Below are 25,937 nucleotides of genomic sequence, written 5' to 3'. Positions count from 1 at the left end.
ACAGAAATGAAGTGACAAATCTTCACATAATAAGTCTGTTATTCTTTTAATTAACATTGTTCTCCGAAAGCATACCATTAATGCAACTTCTTGAACAGGTGCGGTAGAAAACAGATGGATGGATTAAAATGCATGAGAATGTTTTATATTGTGAATGTTATTTTTACCACTGTGATTACCAGCGGAATTATTCATGACTTATCATGTTGAGCAATGTCAGCGATGATTTATCTGAGAGCCAGGTGCAGTCATCAAAAGAGCCACATCTGGCTCGAGAGCCATATTTTCCCTACCCCTTCCCTAACCCCTTCACCACCGCGCTGCCACAATCAAACACATTAATGTCATTCTATACTGTGCGATACAGATTTGCATGTCCTGTTTTGGAAATAAAACGTGCAATAACAATAAGTGCACGTTTGGGTTTCTTGCCACGACTTCTAAGGAGCTCGTAAAGGGAGCTGAGTTTGGGAGTTGTTTGGGAAGTTGGAAAGTCCAGCGCTGGGTGTAGTTTTGGCTGGAGGAGCTTGGCCGGGAGCAAGGAGAGTCCTGCGGGAGTTTGGTGTTAGTCTTCTGCTATGATTCACACTGTATCACGGCTTTTCTTATTCTAAGTGCAGAATTCTCCAGCTAATCTACTCGGGGTCATCATACGAACACGCACTGCTCCTGGAAGAAGAATGAAAAAAAAAACAATGAAGTCTTTTTGTTGTTGTTTTTTTTGTTATGGTTGGGTTTTTATTTTTTTATTCTCCTGGTTCACTTCAGCTCAGCGTATTTCAGTTCAAAATGCATGCGGTGTGCATTTCTCCGCTCTTGTGAGGACAAACAGTTGCTGCCATGAGGAAATTGTGTTTACAGTGTAGATCAAACGCCTCCCTTTCTGTCCAGCAGGCCTCCGAGAGCCGTTTGTCCCGGGCTTTACTACTTCTCCCCCCGGGCCACGTTGTTTTCTCACCATTGCACAATTTTTTTTAACAATTCCACATTTAACTGTCGTTTTACTGCAGGCTCGGAGAAAACGCCTGTTTAGATTAAGGAGCAAAATGCAAATATGTGACCTCTGTGTTTGTACAAACCCCGTTTCCATATGAGTTGGGAAATTGTGTTAGATGTAAATGTAAACAGAATACAATGATTTGCAAATCCTGTTCAACCCATATTCAGTTGAATATGCTACAAAGACAACATATTAGGGGACGGCGTGGCGCAGTGGGGAGAGTGGCCGTGCGCAACCCGAGTGTCCCTGGTTCAATTCCCACCTAGTACCAACCTCGTCACGTCCGTTGTGTCCTGAGCAAGACACCTGATGGGTGCTGGTTGGCGCCTTGCATGGCAGCTCCCTCCATCAGTGTGTGAATGTGTGTGTGAATGGGTAAATGTGGAAGTAGTGTCAAAGCGCTTTGAGTACCTTGAAGGTAGAAAAGCGCTATACAAGTACAACCCATTTATCATTTAACCCATTTATTTGATGTTCAAACTCATAAACATTTTTTTTTTTGCAAATAATTATTAACTTTAGAATTTGATGCCAGCAACACGTGACAAAGAAGTTGGGAAAGGTGGCAATAAATACTGATAAAGTTGAGGAATGCTCATCAAACATTTATTTGGAACATCCCACAGGTGTGCAGGCTAATTGGGAACAGGTGGGTGTCATGATTGGGTATAAAAACAGCTTCCCAAAAAATGCTCAGTCTTTCACAAGAAAGGATGGGGCGAGGTACACCCCTTTGTCCACAACTGCGTGAGCAAATAGTCAAACAGTTTAAGAACAACGTTTCTCAAAGTGCAATTGCAAGAAATTTAGGGATTTCAACTTCTACGCTCCATAATATCATCAAAAGGTTCAGAGAATCTGGAGAAATCACTCCAGGTAAGCGGCATGGCCGGAAACAGACATTGAATGACTGTGATCTTCGATCCCTCAGACGGCACCGTATCAAAAACCGACATCAATCTCTAAAGGATATCACCTCATGGGCTCAGGAACACTTCAGAAAACCACTGTCGCTAAATACAGTTGGTCGCTACATCTGTAAGTGCAAGTTAAAGCTCTACTATGCCCTGCGATGAGGTGGCGACTTGTCCAGGGTGTACCCCGCCTTCCGCCCGATTGTAGCTGAGATAGGCGCCAGCGCCCCCCGCGACCCCGAAAGGGAATAAGCGGTAGAAAATGGATGGATGGATGGATATGCAAAGTGAAAGCCATTTATCAACAACACCCAGAAACGCCACCGGCTTCTCTGGGCCCGAGATCATCTAAGATAGACTGATGCAAAGTGGAAAAGTGTTCTGTTGTCTGACGAGTCCACATTTCAAATGGTTTTTGGAAATATTTGACATCGTGTCATCCGGACCATAAAGGAAGCGAACCATCCAGACTGTTATCGACGCAAAGTTCAAAAGCCAGCATCTGTGATGGTATGGGGGTGCATTAGTGCCCAAGGCATGGGTAACTTACACATCTGTGAAGGCACCATTAATGCTGAATGGTCCATACAGGTTTTGGAACAACATATGTTGCCATCTAAGCGCCGTCTCTTTCATGAACACCCCTGCTTGTTTCAGCCAGACAATGCAAGACGCGTTCAGCATGTGTTACAACAGCGTGGCTGTGTTACAACAGCGTGGCTTTGTAAAAAAAGAGTGCGGGTCCAGACCGGTCTCCCATGGAAAATGTGTGGCGCATTATGAAGCGTAAAATACGACAGCAGAGACCCCGGACTGTTGAACGACTGAAGCTCTACATAAAACAAGAATGGGAAAGAATTCCACTTTCAAAGCTTCAACAATTGGTTTCCTCAGTTCCCAAACGTTTATTGAGTGTTGTTAAAAGAAAAGGTGATGTAACACAGTGGTGAACATGCCCTTTCCCAACTACTTTGGCACGTGTTGCAGCCATGAAATTCTAAGTTAATGTTTATTTGCAAAAGAAAAAATAAAGTATATGGAAACGGGGTTTTTACTTAGCAGACTCATTTTAGGACCATACATTTGACACCCGTGTTCTAGTTCAACAACATGGCTCCTCCTCCTGCGTCCTCAGCCCGACCATGTGTTCACAAATCTTTGTCCGCATAGTTTATTTCCTTGTCCTATCTGTGTGCTAAGATGGAAGAGTGCAGATCCAAGTGAGGATCCAGAAGTGACTGCTGACTTGTTTGGACTGGCCCTCTCCCCCGGTTTACGCCGACCCTCGTGTGGGCTTTTCGTCCGCAGCGCCGCCATCGACTGGCGAGTTCACACGGGGCCCGTGAAAAAAAATAAAAAATTGCTTGGTTGTACACGCCGCCATCACTCACGGACGTCATAACAGAATGTTCACGCGTCGCCTCGTGTTTGACTTGGCTGTAAAACGGTCGTAAAAAAAAAATGTTTATTGATACTTGTTCATGATTTAAAGGTTACATGTCAACAAAAGCAAATATCAGCCTCTGCTGTGATCGTTTGGCCAACACACCGCTGGCTCAGGCCGTTAGATGAACGCGATTATTGAGGATTACAGCAGAGGTCACCAACCTGCTTGAAACCAAGAGCTACTTCTTGGGTACTGATTAATGCGAAGGGCTACCAGTTTGATACACACTTAAATAAATTGCCAGAAATAGCCAATTTGCTCAATTTACCTTTAATAAAAACATCTATATATATATAAAAAAAAAATGGGTATTTCTGTCTGTCATTCTGTCGTACATTTTTTTTTACTTTTACGGAAGGTTTTTTCTAGAGAATAAATGATGAAAAAAACACTTAATTGAACTGTTTAAAAGAGAAGAAAACACGAAAAAAATTCAAATTAATTTTGAAACATAGTTTATCTTCAATTTCAACTCTTTAAATTTCAAAATTCAACTTAAATAAATGAAGACAAAAACTAGCTAATTTGAATCTTTTTTTAAAAATTTTAAGAATAATTTATGGAACATCATTAGTAATTTTTCCTGATTAAGATTACTTTTAGGATTTTGATGACATGTTTTAAATAGGTTAAAATGCACTTTGAAATAAGATTTAAATTTGATTCTACAGATTTTCTTGATTTTCCAGAATATTTTTTTCGAATTTTAATCATAAAAGGTTTGAAGAAATATTTCACAAATATTATTTGTCGAAAAAACAAGCTAAAATGAATAATTAAATTAAAATGTATTTATTATTCTTTACAATAACAAAGTAAAAAAAATACTTGAACATTTATTTAAATCATCATGAAAGAAGAGGAAGGAATTTAAAAGGTTAAAAGGTAAAACGGTTTAAAAATCCTAAAATCATTTTTAAGGTCGTATTTTTTCTCTAAAATTTTCTTTCTGAAAGTTATAAGAAGCAAAGTAAAAAAATAAATGAATTTATTTAAACAAGTGAAGACCAAGTTTTCAACATATTTTCTTAGATTTTCAAATTCTATTTAAGTTTTGTCTCTCTTAGAATTAAAAATGTCGAGCAAAGCGAGACCAGCTTGCTAGTAAATAAATACAATTTAAAAAATAGAGGCAGCTCACTGGTAAGTGCTGCTATATCAGCTATTTTTAGAACAGGCCAGCGGGCGACTCATCTGGTCCTTACGCGCGACCTGGCGGGCACCGCGTTGGTGACCCCTGGGCTACAATCACTCAAAAGTAGTTTTTTTCTAATTCCGCACCAAGGATTGTGTTTTTGGAATCCCAGTTAAACTCCAGCGTGTTCCTATCTCTAATCAGGTTGTCCTTTTTCTGCCAGCAGTCCCAACAACTCTTGATAGAGTGCTCGTAAAAAAAGAAGTAATGGCCTTTACACTAAAGCATCAAAGTGATTGATCTTTTTTTTAAAGATTTTTCAAAGTACCGATTCTCCCGACGACTTGTCATATTAATTCAACAGTTTGGCAGTGAAAATTCAAGGTATGTTTCTCCAGGAAATAACGTCAATCAGTAGTAGTACTTAACCTGTTTGGAAAAACTAAACACAAACATCCCGGGAGGTGAAACAAATGTTATACTGTCATGAATGAATGGGTTATACTTCTATGCACTGCAAAAACTGAAATCTAAGTAAGATTAAATATCTCAAATAAAGGTGATAGTTGCTGTTTTTCTGTCTGAACAGATAATTATTCTCACTAAGCAGATTTTTGTCATGTCTTTGTGATCGTGTTCTGTTTAGTTACCGTATTTCCTTGAATTGCCGCCGGGGCGCTAATTAATTTAAAACCTCTTCTCACTCCGGCGCTTACCAAAGGCACGCGGTAAATTTAGGCCTGCGCTTAAAAATTTGAGTGTGATGTAAGGATACCATCATGAAAAGCACATTTAATTTAAAAAAAAAAAACTTTATTGTGGTCTTACCTTTACTTATAAATGAAGTCCATGCGCAGCTCCTTCTGATCAAAAGCATCGATAACTTGTTTCTAAAAGTCTTCCTTATCTTTTTTCTGTTTTAAAAGTCTCTCTGTCTCGATGGAGATCTTCCTTTATTACCTCCTGCTTCGATTGAAAGTCCAGTTTAGAGAACTGTTTTATTTTAGATATGTAATCCTCCATGTTAAAAGTGCAAGCGAGAGGAAAAGATAAACGAACGCTGCTCACTCTTGCTGCTTGTTGTTACTTCTTCTGCAGCCGAGTAGTCGCAAGAAGGATCACTAGCGCCCTCTACCACCAGGTGGCGGGAGTCATTTAATGACTCATATTTGACACACGCAGCTACGGTATATTAATAAAACATAGCTGCTTACTGTTCTTTTTAGCATATTCAATAGTTTGGACGTTGAATCCTACTGAATAGCTCTTAATCTTCTTCCCTTTATGCGATTTGAAGTTATGGAAATCAGCCTCCTCCACTTTGAAAATGATGACAGGTGAAGTGTCACTCGTGACGTGACGAGTTTGACCCGGTGGAAATTGTAGACATGCGCTAATAAAAATAATATTTTGCAAAACGAGTTTGACCCAGCATTAATCCTGAGCCGGCGGTAATGCTAAACATGCGCTAATTAGTTTGTGAAACGAGTTTGACCCGGGCAGTAATTCTAGGCAGGCGCATACTATATTCAAGGAAATACGGTATGTTCTGTTTTGTTTTTGACTCCATTAGTTCCTGATTTTGCGCACCCTGGTTTGTTTTAGTTTCCATGACAACGATTAGTTGTCACCTGTCCTCATGTCACGCACCTGATTCACTTGGACTAATGCACCTGTTGTCAATCACCACATTTTAAGCCTCTAGTTGCCAGGCAGTCAGCCTGGCGACATAACCCTCTATCACCCTCTACACACCCTTTTTACCTGATTGCTCACTTCTTGCCATAGATTCATGCTTTTCACATCACAGTAAGTGTTTTCGTTTTTATTGTCCATAGTTCTGCCATTGTGCGAGTTTTTGTTTTCAGAACCAAGTTTTGAACCTCTGCTGAGAGCGCCTTCATTTGTTCTTTTTTTTCAGTTAATAATAAAAGATGTCATTACCTTCACGCCATGTCCGGTCCAGTCGATTTGCACCACGGGAAAACAAACCTCACCATAGTCCACGTCTTGACAATTTTATGTTAGAGTGTTTTACTTGTTTTAAGGGTTTTGGTCCTAAATGATGTCAGTAAGATATTACAGCTTGTTACTGAGATTTGATGACCTATTTTGAGTAAAACATGCTTGAAACTAGAATATCAACTGTTGCAAAGATGTGTCATTAACACAAGTATAAAATTACTTTTTTAAAGTAATAATTTCTTATTTCAAGCATGTAAAAAAAATAAAAATCATGACTTTGACACAATTGTGTCTCATATTAAAACAGATGACAGCCGAATGGACTTTGCTGTTTTATTTTCAATGAAACAATATAATAGTACACTTGTTATTAGTGAGAATATATACTTATTTTAAGGAATTTTGGGGTTCATTGAGGTTAGCTAATTTTACTTGTGAAAAACTAATATTTGTGTTTGCAAATCTTACAAAAGCATGTTTCTAGTCAAACTCACAAAGATACATTATTCTAGGTATTGTTAGACATATTGCATGTTTGGTTTAGGAGTTATGCTTGAAACTATTTTGTTTTGCTTCAGACACATTTCCCTCAGAATCCTAAGTACCCTACTGTCATATTGATTGAAAAAAAAATGTTTGTTTGCAAACCTTGTAAAAGGCCATTTTTCTAGTAAAACTCACAAACATACATTATTTTATATATTTTATTTTATTTTATTTTTTGCTTCAAACACTTTTTCTCAGGATTATAAGAACATTACTTTCATATTGAGTAAAGAAAAAAACAGTTTTTGTGTTTGCAAACCTTACAAAAGCACATGTTTCTGATAAAACTCACAAAGATGCAATTTGAAAAAAAAAAAATATTTTTTTTTATTGCTTCAGACACCTTTTCTCAGCATTCTAAAACCATTACTGTCATATTTAGTAATCAATAAAGTACTATCTAATCTAATCTAATCTAAAAAAAAACATTTTTTGTGTTTGCAAAACTTACAAAAGCACATGTTTCTGATAAAACTCACAAAGATGCAATTTAAAAGTTTTATTAGACATTTTGCATGTTTGGTTACATATCATCCTTGAAACAATTTTATATTGCTTCAAACACATTTTCCCAGGATTCTAAGAACATTACTGTCATATTGAGTGGAAAAAAAACAAATGTTTGTGTTTGCAAACCTTGCAAAAGGCCATTTTTCTAGTAAAACACACATAGACACATTATTTTATTTATTTTATTGTATTTATTTTTATATCTTCAGACACTTTTCTCAGCATTCTAAAAACATTACTGTCATATTGAGTTTAAAATATATATTTTTATGTTTGCAAACCTTACAAAAGCACATTTTTCTGATAAAACTCACAAAGCTACAATTTTTAAAATTTTATTAGACATTTTGCATGTTTAGTTACGAGTTATCTTTGAAACTATTTTAAATCGCTTCAAACACATTTTCTCAGGATTCTAAAAACATCACAGTCATATTCGGGTGTGTTTGTCTGACTTTTCAAAAACTGAAAACTATCTGGTTAAGGTGTTTCCAAGGGCTGAAGGAGGCCAAATAGAGCCGAACTATTTGAGAAGTCGGACTAATTTAGTGCATGGATACGTACTGACTGTTTTTAAAGTACCCGTTTGGTACTGGTATTGGTAAAAATGTAAATAATACCTATCGCTACGACACACACAAACCTAGCTCATTGGGATTAGAACTACTGACACATACAATGATGTGTCCCCAGTAGGGTTTACTAAAAGTTGTGTCCTGGGCATGACGTTAAAGTGCATCCGGCAGTGGAGGCTCCTCTATGGGGTCTTGGGGCACTAGGAGGTTAACCCCTTTACTACTGTTACCCCAGGTGGCCCTTGGCAAAGGCCTAGTACCTGACTGCCCCCTAGCCAGAGATACGGCGAAGACCTCAACGGCAGAGCAGGCGGAAGACGGTAAATTTAAGAATTTCAGAACTACCACAACGGCGGTAGAAGGCTGCAGCAGAAAAGGGTCCCCAGTCGTCTTGGAATCCATGCTACTGGACCCTGAACCTATTTCTGTCAAGGATCGTGTGGCGACTGTCTGTGCACCAGTCTACCCACGTTAAATAAAGTCACACCCAGGCATCCTCCATAAAGGGATAAACCCCAACCAGGAGGATCGTCATACTCGTTGGAGTGACCGCTGATGGCGATGGATACTAAAAGCATTTTTAACACATCTAAATTCCAGCACCAAGACCAACACACTTTCAACTGTTGGATTTGTGAGATTAATTTGAAATATTTGGCAAATAGTGTCATACGGGACCGTCGTAGAAGACTCACATTGAAATGATTTCCAAAGCCTTCTGCTGTCAGACTTCAAAGAATCGATAAGCTTTGAAATGTTTTGTTTTTTTCCAATTGCTGTTAGAGTGGAGGCTTCCATCCAAAACTCTCCTCTAGCAAGAAACAAAAACCGGTTGCAACCACTCGAGACTGTGTTTGACATTAATGTTCATGTTCTCGGCTCAGACTTGATGCTTGAACCGATAGTCTGGTGCAGTTAACAAGCCAGCACTATTAAGGCCGTTGCCAATAGAAGCGTTCAGGATCTTCCTCTTACTCAGTGGTCCTATACACGTTCGGATGTGGTTTTACACGACTAAATACTGGGCTATGTATCCAAAACCCAGAGAGAAGAAACATATTAGTTTATGGCCGACATTGGCAATCAAACTGCAATAAAATTAAGCCCAGCACCACTTTAATAGCCACTGAGGTCCAGTCTTCGAGTTTAGCAGAGCTATATTCAAGTTTTATGTTTGATATTAAAAACATTTTATAAAGTAAAGTAGGGCGTTCAGTAGAACACACACCTCTGCCAAGGCTATGCAGGTCTAATTAGGACAATATTATTATGCCGGTTTATTTAGAACCGGGGTGTCAAACTCGCAGTTATGGTTGCCTTCAGAGGGCCACATTTAATAATGAGTAATATATGAATATACATGTGTATATACAATACATTAACAATATATTTTTTAAAGGAAACTGCAAAAAAAGAAAAAAAAATACTTTAAAAACTGGCAGCTCAGTCACCAGAATTTTACAGTAAAAGCAGTTGGGTTTTTTGCAGCATATAAAAAAAAATGGAATGGAATGGAGAAACAATACCATTGACCATTGTTTTTAGCAGTAAAATTCAAGGAACAGAGCTGCCAGTTGTTTTTTTACCGTAAAATCTTGTCTTACTTTGCTTTATTTTTATGTTTGTTTTCAGAGTCTTACTGTACACCAGAATCAGAATCAGAACTACTTTATTATTCCGAAAGGGAAAATTAAAATTTTCAGCACAATCCCATTCAAGATCAGACAAACATTACAGGGAGACAGAAAAAAAACAGTACCAAAGTTGATTTTACGGTAAAAAAAAAAAAACTGTGAGGGGCATTCACAAACCCCCAAAATTATGATTATCAACATTACAACACAAGTTGTTTTTGTGCTTGATATCTGTGTGCCTGTATGGCTGCAATAATTTTATTGTCATTATCTTGTACAGTATTTTATTTATTATTTTTGAATGTATTACTTAGATACCATTGTATTTATATCATTATGACATTATGTCATTGAAATTATATATATATATATATATATATATATATATATATATATATATATATATATATATATATATATATATATATATATATATATATGTATATATTTATTTATTTATGTCTTAATTGGATTATCCGGAGAATAGTGCTCGATACCGTGGTAGAGCGCAATATGTAGGTGTGGGGAAAAAATCACAAGACTACTTCATCTCTACAGAACTGTTTCATGAGGGGTTCCCTCAATCGTCAGGAGATATTGCGCTCTACCACGGTATCGAGCACTATTTTCTGTATAATCCAATTAAGACATATATATATGTGTGTGTGTATATATATATATATACATATATATATATGTATATATATATATATATATATATATATATATATATATATATATATATATATACACACACACACACACACACACACACACACACACACACACACACACATTAGGGTGGTCTGGATACCAACAATTTGGTATCGGTACCAAAATGTATGTCGATATCGAATGTATTCTATACTTTTCAAAATAAAAGGAACAACAAAAACTGTCAATATTGGCTTTACTTTAACAGAAAATATTACAATGCAATAAACATGTTTCCTATTACACCAAAAGAATAATTTTACAAGGTTAAAATATACATTACCAATGTATTTTTTTACATATGCTGAAACAAAAAAAAAAAAATTACTTTAAAAACTGCCAGCTCAGTCACCAGAATTTTACAGTAAAACCAGTATTTATTTTTTTTTAAACTTATTTTATTTGCAGCATATGAAGAAATTGAAGAAATGGAATGGAATGGAGAAACAATACCTCAATACCACATGCCTGTACTTGGTATCATTACAGTGGATGTCAGGTGTAGATCCACCCATGGCGTTTGTTTACATTGTGACGGCGGTGAGCTACGGTGTGTAGTGAAGCATGTTTAGCTATTCCTTGTCCTGCAGGGATGATACTTGTAAGAAACTTACTTTGTCGCCATGGAGGCGAGGATTAGTGATTTAGAAGTAGCTAAAACACTGCAAACTGCGGCTGGACGTTAGCCGCTAGCCAGTAAGCCATGTCTTAAAGCACCTCTTCCTGAGGGTGTTTTAAGACAGTAAAAATCTAGTCCAGTGTTGTAACTTCACCCTTATCTTTGGATTTTAGGCCAAAATGCGTGCAGTCTTCCTTTTCTGTCTACACACTTTATCTGCTTGTAAGTACTCTGTGATTGTTTTACAATTGTTTTTAACATGGCTGTGCAGCACTTTGGAAACGTTATTGTTGTTTAAATGTGCTATATAAATAAAGTGGATTGGATTGGATTGTATTGGTTTGTGCGCTGACGAACATGCTCCTCTGCTCGTGAACCAGGAATGACTCGATGTGACTATGACGCGGTGTGTGTATGTATATGTATGTGTTTGCAAATGTATATACTGTATATGTGTGTGTATATATGTATATATGTATGTGTATATATCTATGTATGTGTATATATGTATGTATATATATGTATATATATAATATTTATTTGTATGTATATATTTATGTATGTGTATATATATATACATATATGTATGTATATACATATATATATATACACAGTATATATGTATGCATATATATGTATATTTATATAAAAACAGTATATATGCATATATATATATATATATATATATATATATATATATATATATATACATACACTGCACCAGCCCCCGAGTGAAGATAATTGCACATGCCTGGTACATACAGTAAGTGTGCTGTGAAATCAACATCCATGTATTTTCTGTTATGTCCAGTCTGTCGCCAGGAATGATCCCAGCTGGGTAGATTGGTAAAGCTTCCTTTACAGTCGGAAAGGGGATTCATATAGCCTCATTTACCTGACACACGAAACGTGGCGAATTGGGGGCGTGCCCCATCCACTCTGGCCTTCAAATGGCAGTAGACTGTTGGATGTCTTCAAACGAGGTCTGTGGCAATTCCAACCTTCACCGCGGCGTCCGTTGCTACGTGGAGTGGCGCTTTCCATCATTTCCAGCAGTCTCCAGCTTCCCTGTAACCCTGAATAAGGCTGTACTTTTATTGTAAATGATGTCATTCATCCTGTCGTACAGCAGCCAGACATTTTTTGGGGGGGGTTGCACCGATCCCACGGCGACGTCACAAAAGCCAAAGCAAAAGCTGTGAGACTCGCTTGTCAAGGCTCTCGCCACTTTCGTTCGCAGATGATCCAGATGGTCCATGCGTGTCAGAGCGTTTGTACGCTCACACGTGTGTTTGGGGATTGGAGACGCGATCGGCGTCATTGTGGTCCTAGTCCAACCAGATGTTGTCCGGCAGCCATCGTCTTCCCCGCAATCAACCTTTATGTACCTCGTTGGACTCGAGTGCAGCAAAGGCGACTCGTGTTTTTTGCATCTGAGCCTCACCTCCTAGACCAGGGGTCACCAACACGATGCCCGCGGGCACCAGGTCGCCCGTAAGGACCAGATGAGTAGCTTGCTGGCCTGTTCTAAAAATAGCTCAAATAGCAGCACTTACCAGTGAGCTGCCTCTATTTTTTGAATTTGATTTATTTACAAGCAAGCTGGTCTCGCTTTGCTCGAAATTTTTAATTCTAAGAGAGACAAAACTCAAATAGAATTTGAAAATCCCCAAAAATATTTTAAAGACTTGGTCTTCACTTGTTTAAATAAATTCATTTATTTTTTTTACTTTGCTTCTCATAACTTCAGAAAGACATTTTTAGAGGAAAAAATACAACCTTAAAAATAATTTTAGGATTTTTAAACACATGTACCTTTTTACCTTTTAAATTCCTTCCTCTTCTTTCCTGACAATTTAAATCAATGTTCATGTATATATATATTTTTTATTGTGAAGAATAATAAATACATTTTAATTTAATTCTTCATTTTAGCTTCTGTTTTTTAACAAATAATATTTGTGAAATATATCTTCAAACTTATGATTAAAGTTCAAAGAAATTATTCTGGCAAATCTCGAAAATCTGTAGAATCAAATTTAAATCTTATTTCAAAGTCTTTTGAATTTCTTTTAACATTTTTGTTCTGGAAAATCTCGAAGAAATAATGATTTGTCTTTGTTAGAAATATAGCTTGGTCCAATTTGTTATATATTCTAACTAAGTGCAGATTGGATTTTAACCTATTTAAAACATGTCATCAAAATTCTAAAACTACTCTTAATCAGGAAAAATTACTGAGGATGTTCCATAAATTATTTTTAAATTTTTTCAAAAAGATTCGAATTAGCTAGTTTTGCCGTTCTTTTTTTCGTTTGAATTTGAATTTTTAAAGAGTCGAAATTGAAGCTAAACTATGTTTCAAAATGTAATTTAAATTTTTTTTCGTGTTTTCTCCTCTTTCAAACCGTTCAATTAAGTGTTTTTTTCATCATTTATTCTCTAAAAAAAACCTCCCGTAAAAGGAAAAAAAATGTATGACGGAATGACAGACAGAAATACCCATTTTTTTACACATATATATAGATTTATTTAGTAAAGGTAAATTGAGTAAATTGGCTGTTTCTGGCAATTTATTTAAGTGTGTATCAAACTGGTAGCCCTTCGCATTAATCAGTACCCAAGAAGTAGCTCTTGGTTTCAAAAAGGTTGGTGACCCCTGGCGTAGATGAAGGCATACTGTAGCTGTCTGTGCTGCCGACTCGCAGGGAACATTCATAAGCGCGCCGAGCTATCAGATATGAGTAAGGAAAATAAAATGTGAAATGTTCCCACATGTCGGGGCTGAATGGAGGGTACTCACACACGTGTTGTGTTTAAACCAACTCCGGGTTATTTAAACCAGCATAAACACACTCTTTTTTTCCCCCTTTTTTTAAAAGGATGTCTAGCAGCTGGTGTAAAAGGGAATGCGACATGAGGAGGGAGGGGAATCAGATAAAATTGTCCGTGCAAAAGTGGTGAGTCTGGTGGGTCGATTCCAGATCTGGGCAAAATACAAGGGGACCATTAGGATTTTCAACACAGTATATAATTGTTTTTAGTCCACAGGTGTCAAACTCAAGGCCACATCATTTTATTGGGCACTCAAAAGCCTGGAAAGTCTTTAATGTTTGTCAGCTCTTGAATGGGATTGTGCTGAAAATTAAGAAAAAAAAACCTCATAGCCATAGCACTCACAGACAATTTGCATAGAATCAACAAAACTTGCAAAAGAGGGGAGGGAGTGGGAGCCACAGAGGGGCCGGCTGCAGCTGTTTAAGCGCTACTCAGCCGCCCATCGCCCCTAAGGGGAATCAAGCAAAAAAAAAACCTGCCGCTTAAGAAGCTATTCAAAAGTCAGCCACATTGAAAAGCAACAGCGCTTTACTATTGTTCAAAATGTGGTGAGTCTGGTGGGTCGATTCCAGTTCCAGGCAAAATACATGCGGACCATTAAGATTTTCAACCAAGTACATCATTTTTTTAGTCCACAGGTGTCAAACTCAAGGCCACATCCTTTTATTTGGCCCTCGAAAGCCTGGAAAATTATGTAAAGTGTGTCTGATCTTGAATGGGATTGTGCTGAAAATCCAGGGAGGGGGCCCCGACTGAGGCCCAGGGGAAAAAAACCTCATAGCCATAGCACTCACAGACAATTTACATAGAATCAACAAAACTTGCAACAGAGGGGAGGGAGTGGGAGCTACGGAGGGGCCAGCTGCAGCTGTTTAAGCGCTACTCAGCCTTATTTTCCAGACGATACCGTCCGGTATCGTCATGAAAAAATAAAATGCATCCTACAAAAAATACAATATACATAACATTTTTTCCAAGCCACTGATGTCCAAGTCAAGGCCCGGGGGCCACACGTTACCCGCCGCTTCATTTTATTTGGCCCTCGAAAGCCTGGAAATAATATGTATCAATAAAGTACTGTCACTTTTCTTACTAAATGTAATATTTCTTTCTATTTTGGGAGAAACAAAATACATGTACTCCATGTAATCGCAAATTATGTTAACTTAATTATTATCTAATTATGCAAAAATATATGATCAAACATTCAAACCATTTTTTAAGTAGAAATAAATATTAATAATAATGATTTCAAAGCAAAGGTAGCCATCAAATTGTGCAATGTATAAGTAGCAATACATTTCATGGTAAAATTGTGAAATTTACTGTGGATTTTACAGCGTTTTTCTCGAAATGTTAAAAAAAACATTACTTTTTTTACTGTAATAAACTGTGGTGCAGTTTTAACATTTACACTAATACACGGAAAAATCTACAGTTGTTGATTTGCGGTTAAAAACAAACAAGGGCGCGGCCACTCCTGCTGCTCACTGCTCCCCTCACCTCCCAGGGGGTGAACAAGGGTGATGGGTCAAATGTAGGGAATTATTTCACCACACCTCGTGTGGGAGAAATGTGTGTGGGAAATATAAACGGAATACAATGATTTGCAAATCCTTTTCAACCCATATTCAGTTGAATATGCTACAAAGACAAGATTTTTGATGTTCAAACTCATAAACTTTATTTTTTATTTTTTGCAAATAATAATTGACTACAACACGTGCCAAAGTAGTTGGGAAAGGGCATGTTCACCACTGTGTTACATCACCTTTTCTTTTAACAACACTCAATAAACGTTTGGGAACTGAGGAAACTAATAGTTGGAGCTTTGAAAGTGGAATTCTTTCCCATTCTTGTTTTATGTAGAGCTTCAGTCGTTCAACAGTCCGGGGTCTACGCTGTCGTATTTTAAGCTTCATAATGCGCCACACATTTTGTTGATAAATGGCTTTCGCTTTGCATAGTAGAGCTTTAATTTACACTTACAGATGTAGCGACGAACTGTATTTAGTGACAGTGGTTTTTTAAGTGTTCCTGAGCCCATGTGGTGATATCCTTTAGAGCAGGGGTGCCCACACTTTTTCTGCAGGTGAGCTACTTTTCAATTGACCAACTCGAGGGGATCTACCTCATTTATATATATCATTTATATTTATTTATTTATGAAAGAGACATTTTTGTAAACAAGTTAAATGTGTTTAATGATGATACAAGCATGTGTAACACATATAGATGTCTTTCTTTCACAAAGACAAGAATATAAGTTGGTGTATTACCTGATTCTGATGACTTGCATTAATTGGAATCAGACAGTAATGATGATAACGCCCACATTTTCAAATGGAGGAGAAAAAAAGTTGTCCTTTCTGTACAATACCACATGAAAGTGGTTGGTTTTTGGCATCTAATTCATCCAGCTTCCATACACTTTACAAGAAAAACATTGGCGGCAAATTCCGTAGCTTGCTTGATTGACATTCACGGCACCCGAGGGTCTTGTGAGATGACGCTGGCTGTTGCCAGTTCATTATTATGAAAAAATGACAGAGAGGAAGGCGAGAAACACTTTTTATTTCAACAGACTTTCGCGCCGTCCCTTCCGTCAAAACTCTAAAGGCCGACTGCACATTTCCTATCTTCACAATAAAAGCCCTGCTTCATGCTGCCTGCGCTAACTAAATAAGAGGGATCGCTTGTGCACGCCAGTTTTCCGAGACTCTGTATTTAGTTAGCGCAGGCAGCATGAAGCAGGGCTTTTATTGTGAACATAAGAAATGTGCAGTCAGCCTTTAGAGTTTTGACGGAAGGTACGGCGCGAGAGTCTGTTGAAATAAAAAGTTTTTCTCGCCTTCCTCTCGGTCATTTTTAATAATAATTATCTTGCAGCAGCCAGCGTCATCTCACAAGACCCTCCGGTACCGTGAATGTCATTTAAGTGACGTCTTGGTGAAAATTGATGATCACTAATTTTTAGGCTGGAGATCGACTGACACCCCCCCCCCCCCCCCCCCGGTCGACTGGTAGCTCGCGATCGACCTAATGGGCACCCCTGCTTTAGAGATTGATGCCGTTTTTTTATATACAGATTGAAGTTCACGGTCATTCAATGTTGGTTTCTGGCCATGCCGCTTACTTGGAGTGATTTTTACAGATTCTATGAACCTTTTGATGATATTATGGAGCGTAGATGTTGAAATCCCTAAATTTCTTGCAATTGCACTTTGAGGAACGTTGTTCTTAAACTGTTTGACTATTTGCTCACACAGTTGTGGACAAAGGGGTGTACCTCGCCCCATCCTTTCTTGTGAAAGACTGAGCATTTTTTGGGAAGCTGTTTTTATACCCAATCATGGCACCCACCTGTTCCCAATTAGCCTGCACACCTGAGGGATGTTCCAAATAAGTGTTTGATGAGCATCCCTCAACTTTATCAGTATTTATTGCCACCTTTCCCAACTTCTTTGTCACGTGTTGCTGGAATCTAATTCTAAAGTTAATGATTATTTGCACACAAAACAAATGTTTATGAGTTTGAACATCAAATATGTTGTCTTTGTAGCATATTCAACTGAATATGGGTTGAAAAAGATTTGCAAATCATTGTATTCCGTTTATATTTACATCTAACACAATTCCCCAACTCATATGAAAACGGGGTTTGTATATTATGTAATTATTACGTTTATATGTTATATTCTATACCGCTATATTTAGTCTATTTATACCTGCATTCCATCCTTACACTTTCCAGCATTGTAACTGAGCTCCTGTGTGGAACAATTGCCCTTGTGGATCATGAAAGTTAAATCTAAGTCTAAGAAAAGGTAGAAGACACCTCAGAAGGATGGAATTAACTTTACTAACGAGCCCATTCATTAAGCATCGCTACACAGATGTGAGGGAAGTGTCCCAGCCGGGTTTTTGTTTGGCCCGAAGCCTACAAGCGTGTCTACTGAGAGCAACTCCTCCTTGTATACCAACCTTTTATTGCATTCTCTACTTTACGGGAAGCCATATAAGGTTTAGAATTTGATGTGTGTGTGTGTGTGCTTACATTAGCATCACTTAGACTTAAAATATGAGAAGAACCTTGGTTGAGTCTCCCTTGTTCATTTTATCCCACATCTGCGTCTGTGTATGGGTTACTATACAAAAACAATGACAAACGTGGACTGATCAGACCACAGAACACTTTTCCACTTTGCATCAGCCCATTTTAGATGAGCTTGGGCCCAGAGAAGCCGGCAGCGTTTATGGATGTTGTTGATAAATGGCTTTGGCTTTGCATAGCAGAGTTTTAACTGTGACAAACTGTACTTAGTGACAGTGGTTTTCTGAAGTGTTTCTGAGCCCATGTGGTGATATCCTTTACATACTGATGCCGCTTTTCGATGCAGTGCCGACTGACGGATCGAAAGTCACGGGCATTCAATGTTGGTTTTCAGCCTTGCTGCTTACGTGGAGTGATTTCCCCAGATTCTCTGAACCTTTGTAGATGGTAAAATCCCTAAACTTCTTGCGATAACTCGTTGAGAAATGTTGTTCTCAAACTGTTTGACTGTTTGTTGACAAAGTGTTTACCCTCGCCCCGTCCTTGTTTGTGAATGACTGAGCACTTCGCGGTAGCTGCTTTTATACCCAATCATGGCACCCACCTGTTCCCAATTAGCCTGTTCACCCGTGGGATGTTCCAAATAAGTGTTTGATGAGCATTCCTCAACTTTCTCAGTATTTTTGCCACTTGTGCCAGCTTTTTTGAAACACGTTGCAGGCATCAAATTACTAATGAGCTAATATTTGCAAAACATAACAAAGTTTTCCATTTGGAACATTAAGTATCTTGTCTTTGCAGTCTATTCAATTGAATATAGGTTGAAAAGGATTTACAAATCGTTGCATTCTGTTTTTATTTACCATTTACACAATGTGCCAACTTCACTGGTTATGGGTTTTGTATTTTTACCTTACTTTAACCGCCTCATCCGCATTCCTAATCTCCTTTATGCAACTTCATTAATCAACTTTGACAGGTAAATGTATGTTATCGATACCCGCACTGAGCATTTATACGACAGGCCGCCCCTGATTATAACCACGCACCAAAGTGCACGAGACACCAGGACGAGTTGTTGACATGCAATGGTGCTTATCTTGTCTTTGCAGTGTATTCAATTGAATATAGGTTGAAAAGGATTTACAAATCATTGCATTCTGTTTTTATTTACCATTTACACAACGTCCCAACTTCACTGGTTTTGGGATTTGTATTTCTACCTTATTTTAACCGCCTCATCCGCCATCCTAATCTACTTCATGCAACTTCATTAATCAACCTACTCTACTATGACATACTCTGTTAGAGTCTCCGCCCTGATATCGGTAGGTTGTGAGTTCAAACCCCGGCCGAGTCACACCAAAGACTATAAAAATGGGACCCGTTTCCTCCCTGCTTGGCACTCAGCATCAAGGGTTGGAATCAGGGGTTAAATCACCATAAATGATTCCCCGGCGCGGCACCGCTGCTGCCCACTGCTCCCCTCACCTCCCAGGGGGTAATCAAGGGGATGGGTCAAAGGCAGAGGACAAATTTCACCACACCTAGTGTGTGTGACAATCATTGGTACTTTAATTTTAACTTAACTTTGACAGGAAAATGTATGTTATCGATGCCCGCTCTGAGCATTTATATGACAGGCCGCCCCTGATTATAACCACGAACCAAAGTGCAAGAGGCACCAGAAGGAGTTGTTGACATGCAATGATGCTTATCTGTCCTGCAGTCATTGGGCACCAGTGTCATGGTGGACATAGCCGTGATGGGAGAAGCCCACGGCCTCGTCACCGACCTGCTGGCCGAGCCCTCGCTGCCCTCCAACATCTGCACCTCGCTGCGGGCAGTCAGCAACCTGCTGACCACGCAGCTAACCTTCCAGCCCTTGCACCGGCCACGCCCTGCTCTTCTGCTAAACCCCTCTGACGCCTACGTCTGCTCCGACTCAGAGGATGGACCCGAGAAGGGGGAGAAGACCTCCATCCATAAGGTTAGAACATGAACATGTGGTGCAAATCATGATGAGCGATCGTCCAAATTTACAGTTTTTTATTTCTGGTTGGGGGGGGAGTATGCAAAATTATCCTTAGATGGAATCGTGATCCACCTTACTATGACCGGAATGATTTAAAGGGCACAAATCGTTCAACACACATGTTAATCCTTGAGCCTGTCCTGGAGCTAATGGGGGGAGGGGGTGCGCCACTCAGACCTTTTAGCTTCAAATGAGCGAGTGTGTTTTTATAGAGTGGAGCGGGAGAAAATACAAGCACGCGTTTCAAAGCCGCAGCTGCGTCAACATGACGGACGTGCAGGAGCCAGGTATCGCGTGTAAGGATGAGGCAACGTGGTGATGAACGCATCTCTGGAAAAGGTTAGAAAGTAAGAGGAGCTGGATGTCCAACGCAGGTTTGTTCATGTCTTCTAAAGGAGACACGCATCATATGGACTTTGTGGAATTGACCACTGAGTCTGCGCTTATAAGGACTCCCCCATGGGGCGCATTAGAGGAGTCACGTTATGATTTTTTTCTAAATGTAAAACTCTTCCTTGTGGTCTACATAAAATGTAATGGTGGGTCATTGGTCAAAATGTTGCATAAATGATGTTTTACAGATCATCTTCAAGTTGCTTTCTGACAGTCGCTCCAGGATGCGGCGTTTTGTGTGCGGTCTTATTTACGTGGCTCACCTTCGACAGCATCTTCTCCCCATCATCTTTGTTGTAGCAGTGTAGCGTGCAAGGACGGGGGTGGAAGAAGTGTCAAAAGATGGAGCGAACTGTTTTAAAGACTGTGGACGGGGGTGTGGCCTGCAGCGGAACGGGGTGTGCCGGGACCGGCCTCGAAGTCAGCGGCAGGGGCATGGGATGGCCCAGGTGGGCCTTGTTGTCGAATCACCTGTCGCTCTGTATAAACAGCAGCCAGGAGTGGAGAGGTTGCTTTCTGACAGTCGCTCCAGGATGCGGCGCTTTGTGGGCGGTCTTATTTACGTGGCTCACCTTCGACAGCGTCTTCTCCCCATCATCTTTGTTGTAGCAGTGTAGCGTGCAAGGACGGGTGTGGAAGAAGTGTCAAAAAATGGAGCGAACTGTTTTAAAGACTGTGGACGGGGGTGTGGCCTGCAGCGGAACGGGGTGTGCCGGGACCGGCCTCGAAGTCAGCGGCAGGGGCATGGGATGGCCCAGGTGGGCCTTGTTGTCGAATCACCTGTCGCTCTGTGTAAACAGCAGCCAGGAGTGGAGAGGTTGCTATCTGACAGTCGCTCCAGGATGTGGTGTTTTGTGGGCGGTCTTATTTACGTGGCTCACCTTCGACAGCGTCTTCTCCCCATCATCTTTGTTGTAGCGGTGTAGCGTGCAAGGACGGGTGTGGAAGAAGTTTCAAAAGATGGAGCGAACTGTTTTAAAGACTGTGGAGGGGGGGATGGCCTGCAGCGGAACGGGGTGTGCCGGGACCGGCCTCGAAGTCAGCGGCAGGGGCATGGGATGGCCCAGGTGGGCCTTGTTGTCGAATCACCTGTCGCTCTGTATAAACAGCAGCCAGGAGTGGAGAGGTTGCTTTCTGACAGTCGCTCCAGGATGCGCCGTTTTGTGGACGGTCTTATTTATGTGGCTCACCTTCGACAGCGTCTTGTCCCCATCATCTTTGTTGTAGCGGTGTAGCGTGCAAGGACGGGTGTGGAAGAAGTGTCAAAAGATGGAGCGAACTGTTTTAAAGACTGTGGACGGGGGTGTGGCCTGCAGCGGAACGAGGTGTGCCGGGACCGGCCTCGAAGTCAGCGGCAGGGTCATGGATGGCCCAGGTGGGCCTTGTTGTCGAATCTACTGTCACTCTGTATAAACAGCAGCCAGGAGTGGAGAGGTTGTGGGAGCTTGAGCGAGAGCGACACAGACACAAACTCAGATGGACAGAATGGAAAACGCTGAAAACAAACACGTAATACTGTTATGTACCGGGCAGAGGTAAGGAGGCGACACCAAGGCAGAACGGCAGTTTACCAGGTTTATTGAAAACCTTGATGAGTGTGTGGGGTGTGTATGCTACCACAAATGAATGAGTGTGGACGATGTGTAGAATTAACAATGTAAGTTTTGCCAGGGGTTGATGTCGGTGCGTGTTGTGTGAATCTTTCGTCAAATCCAAGGGGCAAGACGAAGAGGTAGTCAGCAGGGAGGCGAGCAGTCGGGGGTTAGAGAGAGGCAACAATGTCCGAGTCCAAGCTGGGGTCGAGGGTCAAGGGAGGCAAGCAGAGATCCGGGTGGAAGTCGTGACGCAAGGCACGATCACAGGCAACTGGGAAGACACTGCGTAAGACACAAGGGACATCAAACCCGGGAACCAGGAAGAGCACGAAGAAGGCGAGCAAGGAACAAGGGAGGAGTGCCAGACGTGATGCTTACTGTGAAAGATTGGCTACGTTCTGGCAAAGGTCTCCTGGGTCAACTGGCTTTTATGCCGCTCCCTCTCGTCAGGTTGAGGTGTGCTGATTTGTAATTGTCTGCAGCTTTGTCGCTGCGTGGGCGTGCTGCATCCAGCACGAGCAGGGGCGTGTCTGGGCACGCAGCCAGAGGACGAACTGGGAAACTCAGCCGCTGGAGAAAAGCGTGTTCGAGTCCACGCCGTGACAAATACATCCTGAAACCCGGGCTCTCAGGTCGATGCTTGGTGGGAGGACCCACTGGGGGGCAACCTCCACAATGACATTCAAACTTTACTTCAATCAATAACGGAGCAGCATCTCCTCATCCGTGGCTCACTAGTCCAACGACAAGGCCGGAAATGTGTCCCGTGAAAAACCGGGACACATATTCTCCCTAATAACTAAAGTTCCTTGGGTGGATTATGGAAACTCATTACACCGGTATGTTTTAGCGCTTTTATGCCGAGTTTACTGACAGATATAAGTAAGAACTTTACACTACTTTATATTAAAAATGGCAACAGTGGAGGATGAATGTCCCATAACAAGAAGGGAGAGAAAAAGAAGAAGCTTATCGACTACGGTGTCGACACTGCTTGGTGTCTGCAGTAATGGTTGGCCACCAGAAGCGCAGCAACAACAGGCATTGAATGGGACATAATCCCGGATGAAAAGCCAATTTGGAGGAACGACCCCAAGCAAGGACAGCGGCCCGTAAATTCAGGAACAACAAACAACCGTGTAGGAGGTCAGCCAGCTGGTGCTGGAATATTCCTAAATGCATCCACCACCTGATCCTCGACCTCCCCCTGGAGACACCCCACCTCTTGGGAACGAGGAAGGATAGTCACAGGCACAGCTTTCACGACCTGGAAAAGGCATTAGCATCCCGGATTAATGTTGAAAGTGAATCGGAATCTGGTCAGGTATAGAGCCCACCTAGCCTGGCATTACGTCTCTTGGCAAGGTGTAGACCAGGGGTCACCAACGCGGTGCCCACAGCCACCAGGTCGCCCGTAAGGACCAGATGAGTCGCCCGCTGGCCTGTTCTAAAAATAGCTCAAATAGCAGCACTTACCAGTGAGCAGCCTCTATTTTTTTAATTGTATTTATTAGGGGTGGGCAAAATAATGCGTTAATTACGAGTTAACTAATCAATCTATTAACGCCGACAATTGTTTTATCGCACATTTGCGTATGTTGTTTACATGCTTTTATTTTGTTAATGCCTTTTCTTAACAAGATGGCGTCGCCTGGACGGGTTTCGGCTTCGAGGGGCTCTTGGTAAAGATGGAACATTTGGCAAAAATATCGGACAATTCTGCAAATTTCACGGCTGGCTTACAGCGTGGTCACTCCGGGATCACTTACGACCGCCAGACAATTCTGGATGTGGACAGATCGGGCCGTTTTGGACTGAATGACGCGTGCTTGCTAGAGCAGCTAGCTAGCATGGGAATACTTTGCCGGCTACATCCAGCGGGCTGTGAAGCAGCGGAGTATATGTGTTGTCTGTCTATTTATGAATAATGCAGACAAGGAGTGTTGGCTGAGTTCTTAACGTTTGCTTTCAGAGCGTGCATATCACAACATACAAGATGCCGTCATGGCGACACACAACCTACCGCGCATGCTCGTCACTCCTGTTGCATGCCGGGTAGGGTAGTTCTTTTTTTCCATGGCTCATAACATCACAATATAGTACCATGTATATGCGTTCAGTTTATCAAATCACCAAGCAAACAATCGGAAAATTCCCATCATATCAATTCCTAGATATGGTCGTAATTATCTTAAGTGCACTACGCAGAATAAACACAACATTATTAATATTGCTACTACGGATAATTTGATCAGAAATTGCCTGTTCGGATGTTATGATTGTGGCTCAGAGATTTGTATGTAGATTATATTTATTTCCCATAACAAACTGGATAACTTAAATACCCTGGCAGTGGTAATAAGCTTAAATGTTTGTATTTACATTTTTTGAGTTGATTTTCATAAAATATGCTATTTAACTGCTACTGTTTAACAAGGACTGATTTAAATTGTGTTTGCACAACAAATGTTTTGGCGCTTTTGTTCATGTGGGAGAATATTCCAATAAAGGTGCACTACACACTACTTTTGAATTCATTATTGCGCTTTGCGTATACAATGCAGTTAATCGCGATTAATCGGAGAAATAGCGCGATTAACTTTGATTAAAATTTTTAATCGTTGCCCAGCCCTAGTATTTATTTACTAGCAAGCTGGTCTCGCGTTGCTTGAGATTTTTTTATTCTAAGAGAGACAAAACCCAAATAGAATATAAAAAATCCAAGAAAATATTTTAAAGACTTGGTCTTCACTTGTTTAAAAAAATTGCATTTATTTTTTTTACTTTGCTTCTTATAACTATGTGATTGGGCCGGCATGCAAAGGCAGTGCCTTTGAGGTTTATTGGCGCTCTGTTCTTCTCCTCTACGTCCGTGTACACAGCTGCGTTTTAAAAAGTCATACAGTTTATGTTTTTTGAAACCGATACCGATAATTCATGATATTACATTGTAAAGCATTTATCAGACATCTCTAGTTTTGAGTTAAGAGCGCCATCAGAGAACCCACCAAAGTAAGCTTTGATGGCTTTGATACTGTTCATATAGACAATGGAAGGGGAATCGAGCACAAGGGCAGTGCGGGTGACACCGTGCACGGAATGTTCTCCTTCAAGATATTTACTGGGTCATGCTACAGACGACTGAAAGAGCGACATTAAAGAGAGAGAAGCTGACGTAATTCAGTGCTACTCTACCAAGTTGCTGAATTGCATGGAGCGGATGGCGGCGTCACGCAGGCACAGGATACCCAAGGAAAGAGTGAAGAGAAGAGTCAGAGTGAGACAAGTAGATAGAAAGATAACATGTAAATGGTGTGGTGTTGTTTACTGCGCTCTAATGGTCACTGTTTATTCCTCAGTACTAAGTAAAGGGAAAATATGGAACACTTCCATCTAGTTGAAAGTGTGGTATTGCATCATTTGTATGATTAGTTATCATGGGAAAAAAAGGCTACATAGGTACCAGGAGAAATAATCACCGTATTTCCCGCACTATAAGGCGCACTTAAAAACCTAAAATTTTCTCAAAAGCTTATAATCCGGTGCGCCTTATATACTGACCAATATTGAGCCACAGCAGGTCTCACAACTACAATAAGCAGCCGCCGACTTCATTTTCCCCCGCAGGAGAAGAAGCACGTGGTGCATGCTGGGATAAATGACTGCGTCAGGTGTGCCGTTTCATCTCCATTTGTGTGTTGATGTAAAGACCCCAAAATGGCTTCTATTGAGAGACATGATTTCAACAACAACAGCGACACTGACTCCATTATTACATCTGGAAATAATGCAAAACAATGATGCAAACCCCGTTTCCAAATGAGTTGGGAAATTGTGTTGGATGTAAATACAAACGGAATACAATGATTTGCAAATCCTTTTCAACCCATATTCAGTTGAATATGCTACAAAGACAACATATTTGATGTTCAAACTCAGAAACTTTATTTCTTTTTTGCAAAT

At 40.3% G+C, this 25,937-nt stretch overlaps 1 protein-coding gene across 1 annotated transcript in view; it reads left to right on the top strand.

The window, feature by feature from the left end:
• LOC133563135 (cGMP-inhibited 3',5'-cyclic phosphodiesterase 3A-like) overlaps positions 1-25,937 on the top strand; it is a 270,194-nt gene that overhangs the window by 152,868 nt on the left and 91,389 nt on the right. Inside the window, exon 3 of the mRNA XM_061917097.1 lies at positions 19,681-19,941. Coding sequence (XP_061773081.1) covers positions 19,681-19,941 — 261 coding nt within the window. The remainder of the gene's footprint in view (positions 1-19,680; positions 19,942-25,937) is intronic.

This window comes from Nerophis ophidion, linkage group LG12, assembly GCF_033978795.1.
Source record: "Nerophis ophidion isolate RoL-2023_Sa linkage group LG12, RoL_Noph_v1.0, whole genome shotgun sequence".
NCBI classification, from domain to species: Eukaryota; Metazoa; Chordata; class Actinopteri; order Syngnathiformes; family Syngnathidae; genus Nerophis; species Nerophis ophidion.
The sequence above is the reverse complement of the archived record's forward strand: the minus strand, read 5'-3'. Positions and strand labels throughout refer to the sequence as shown.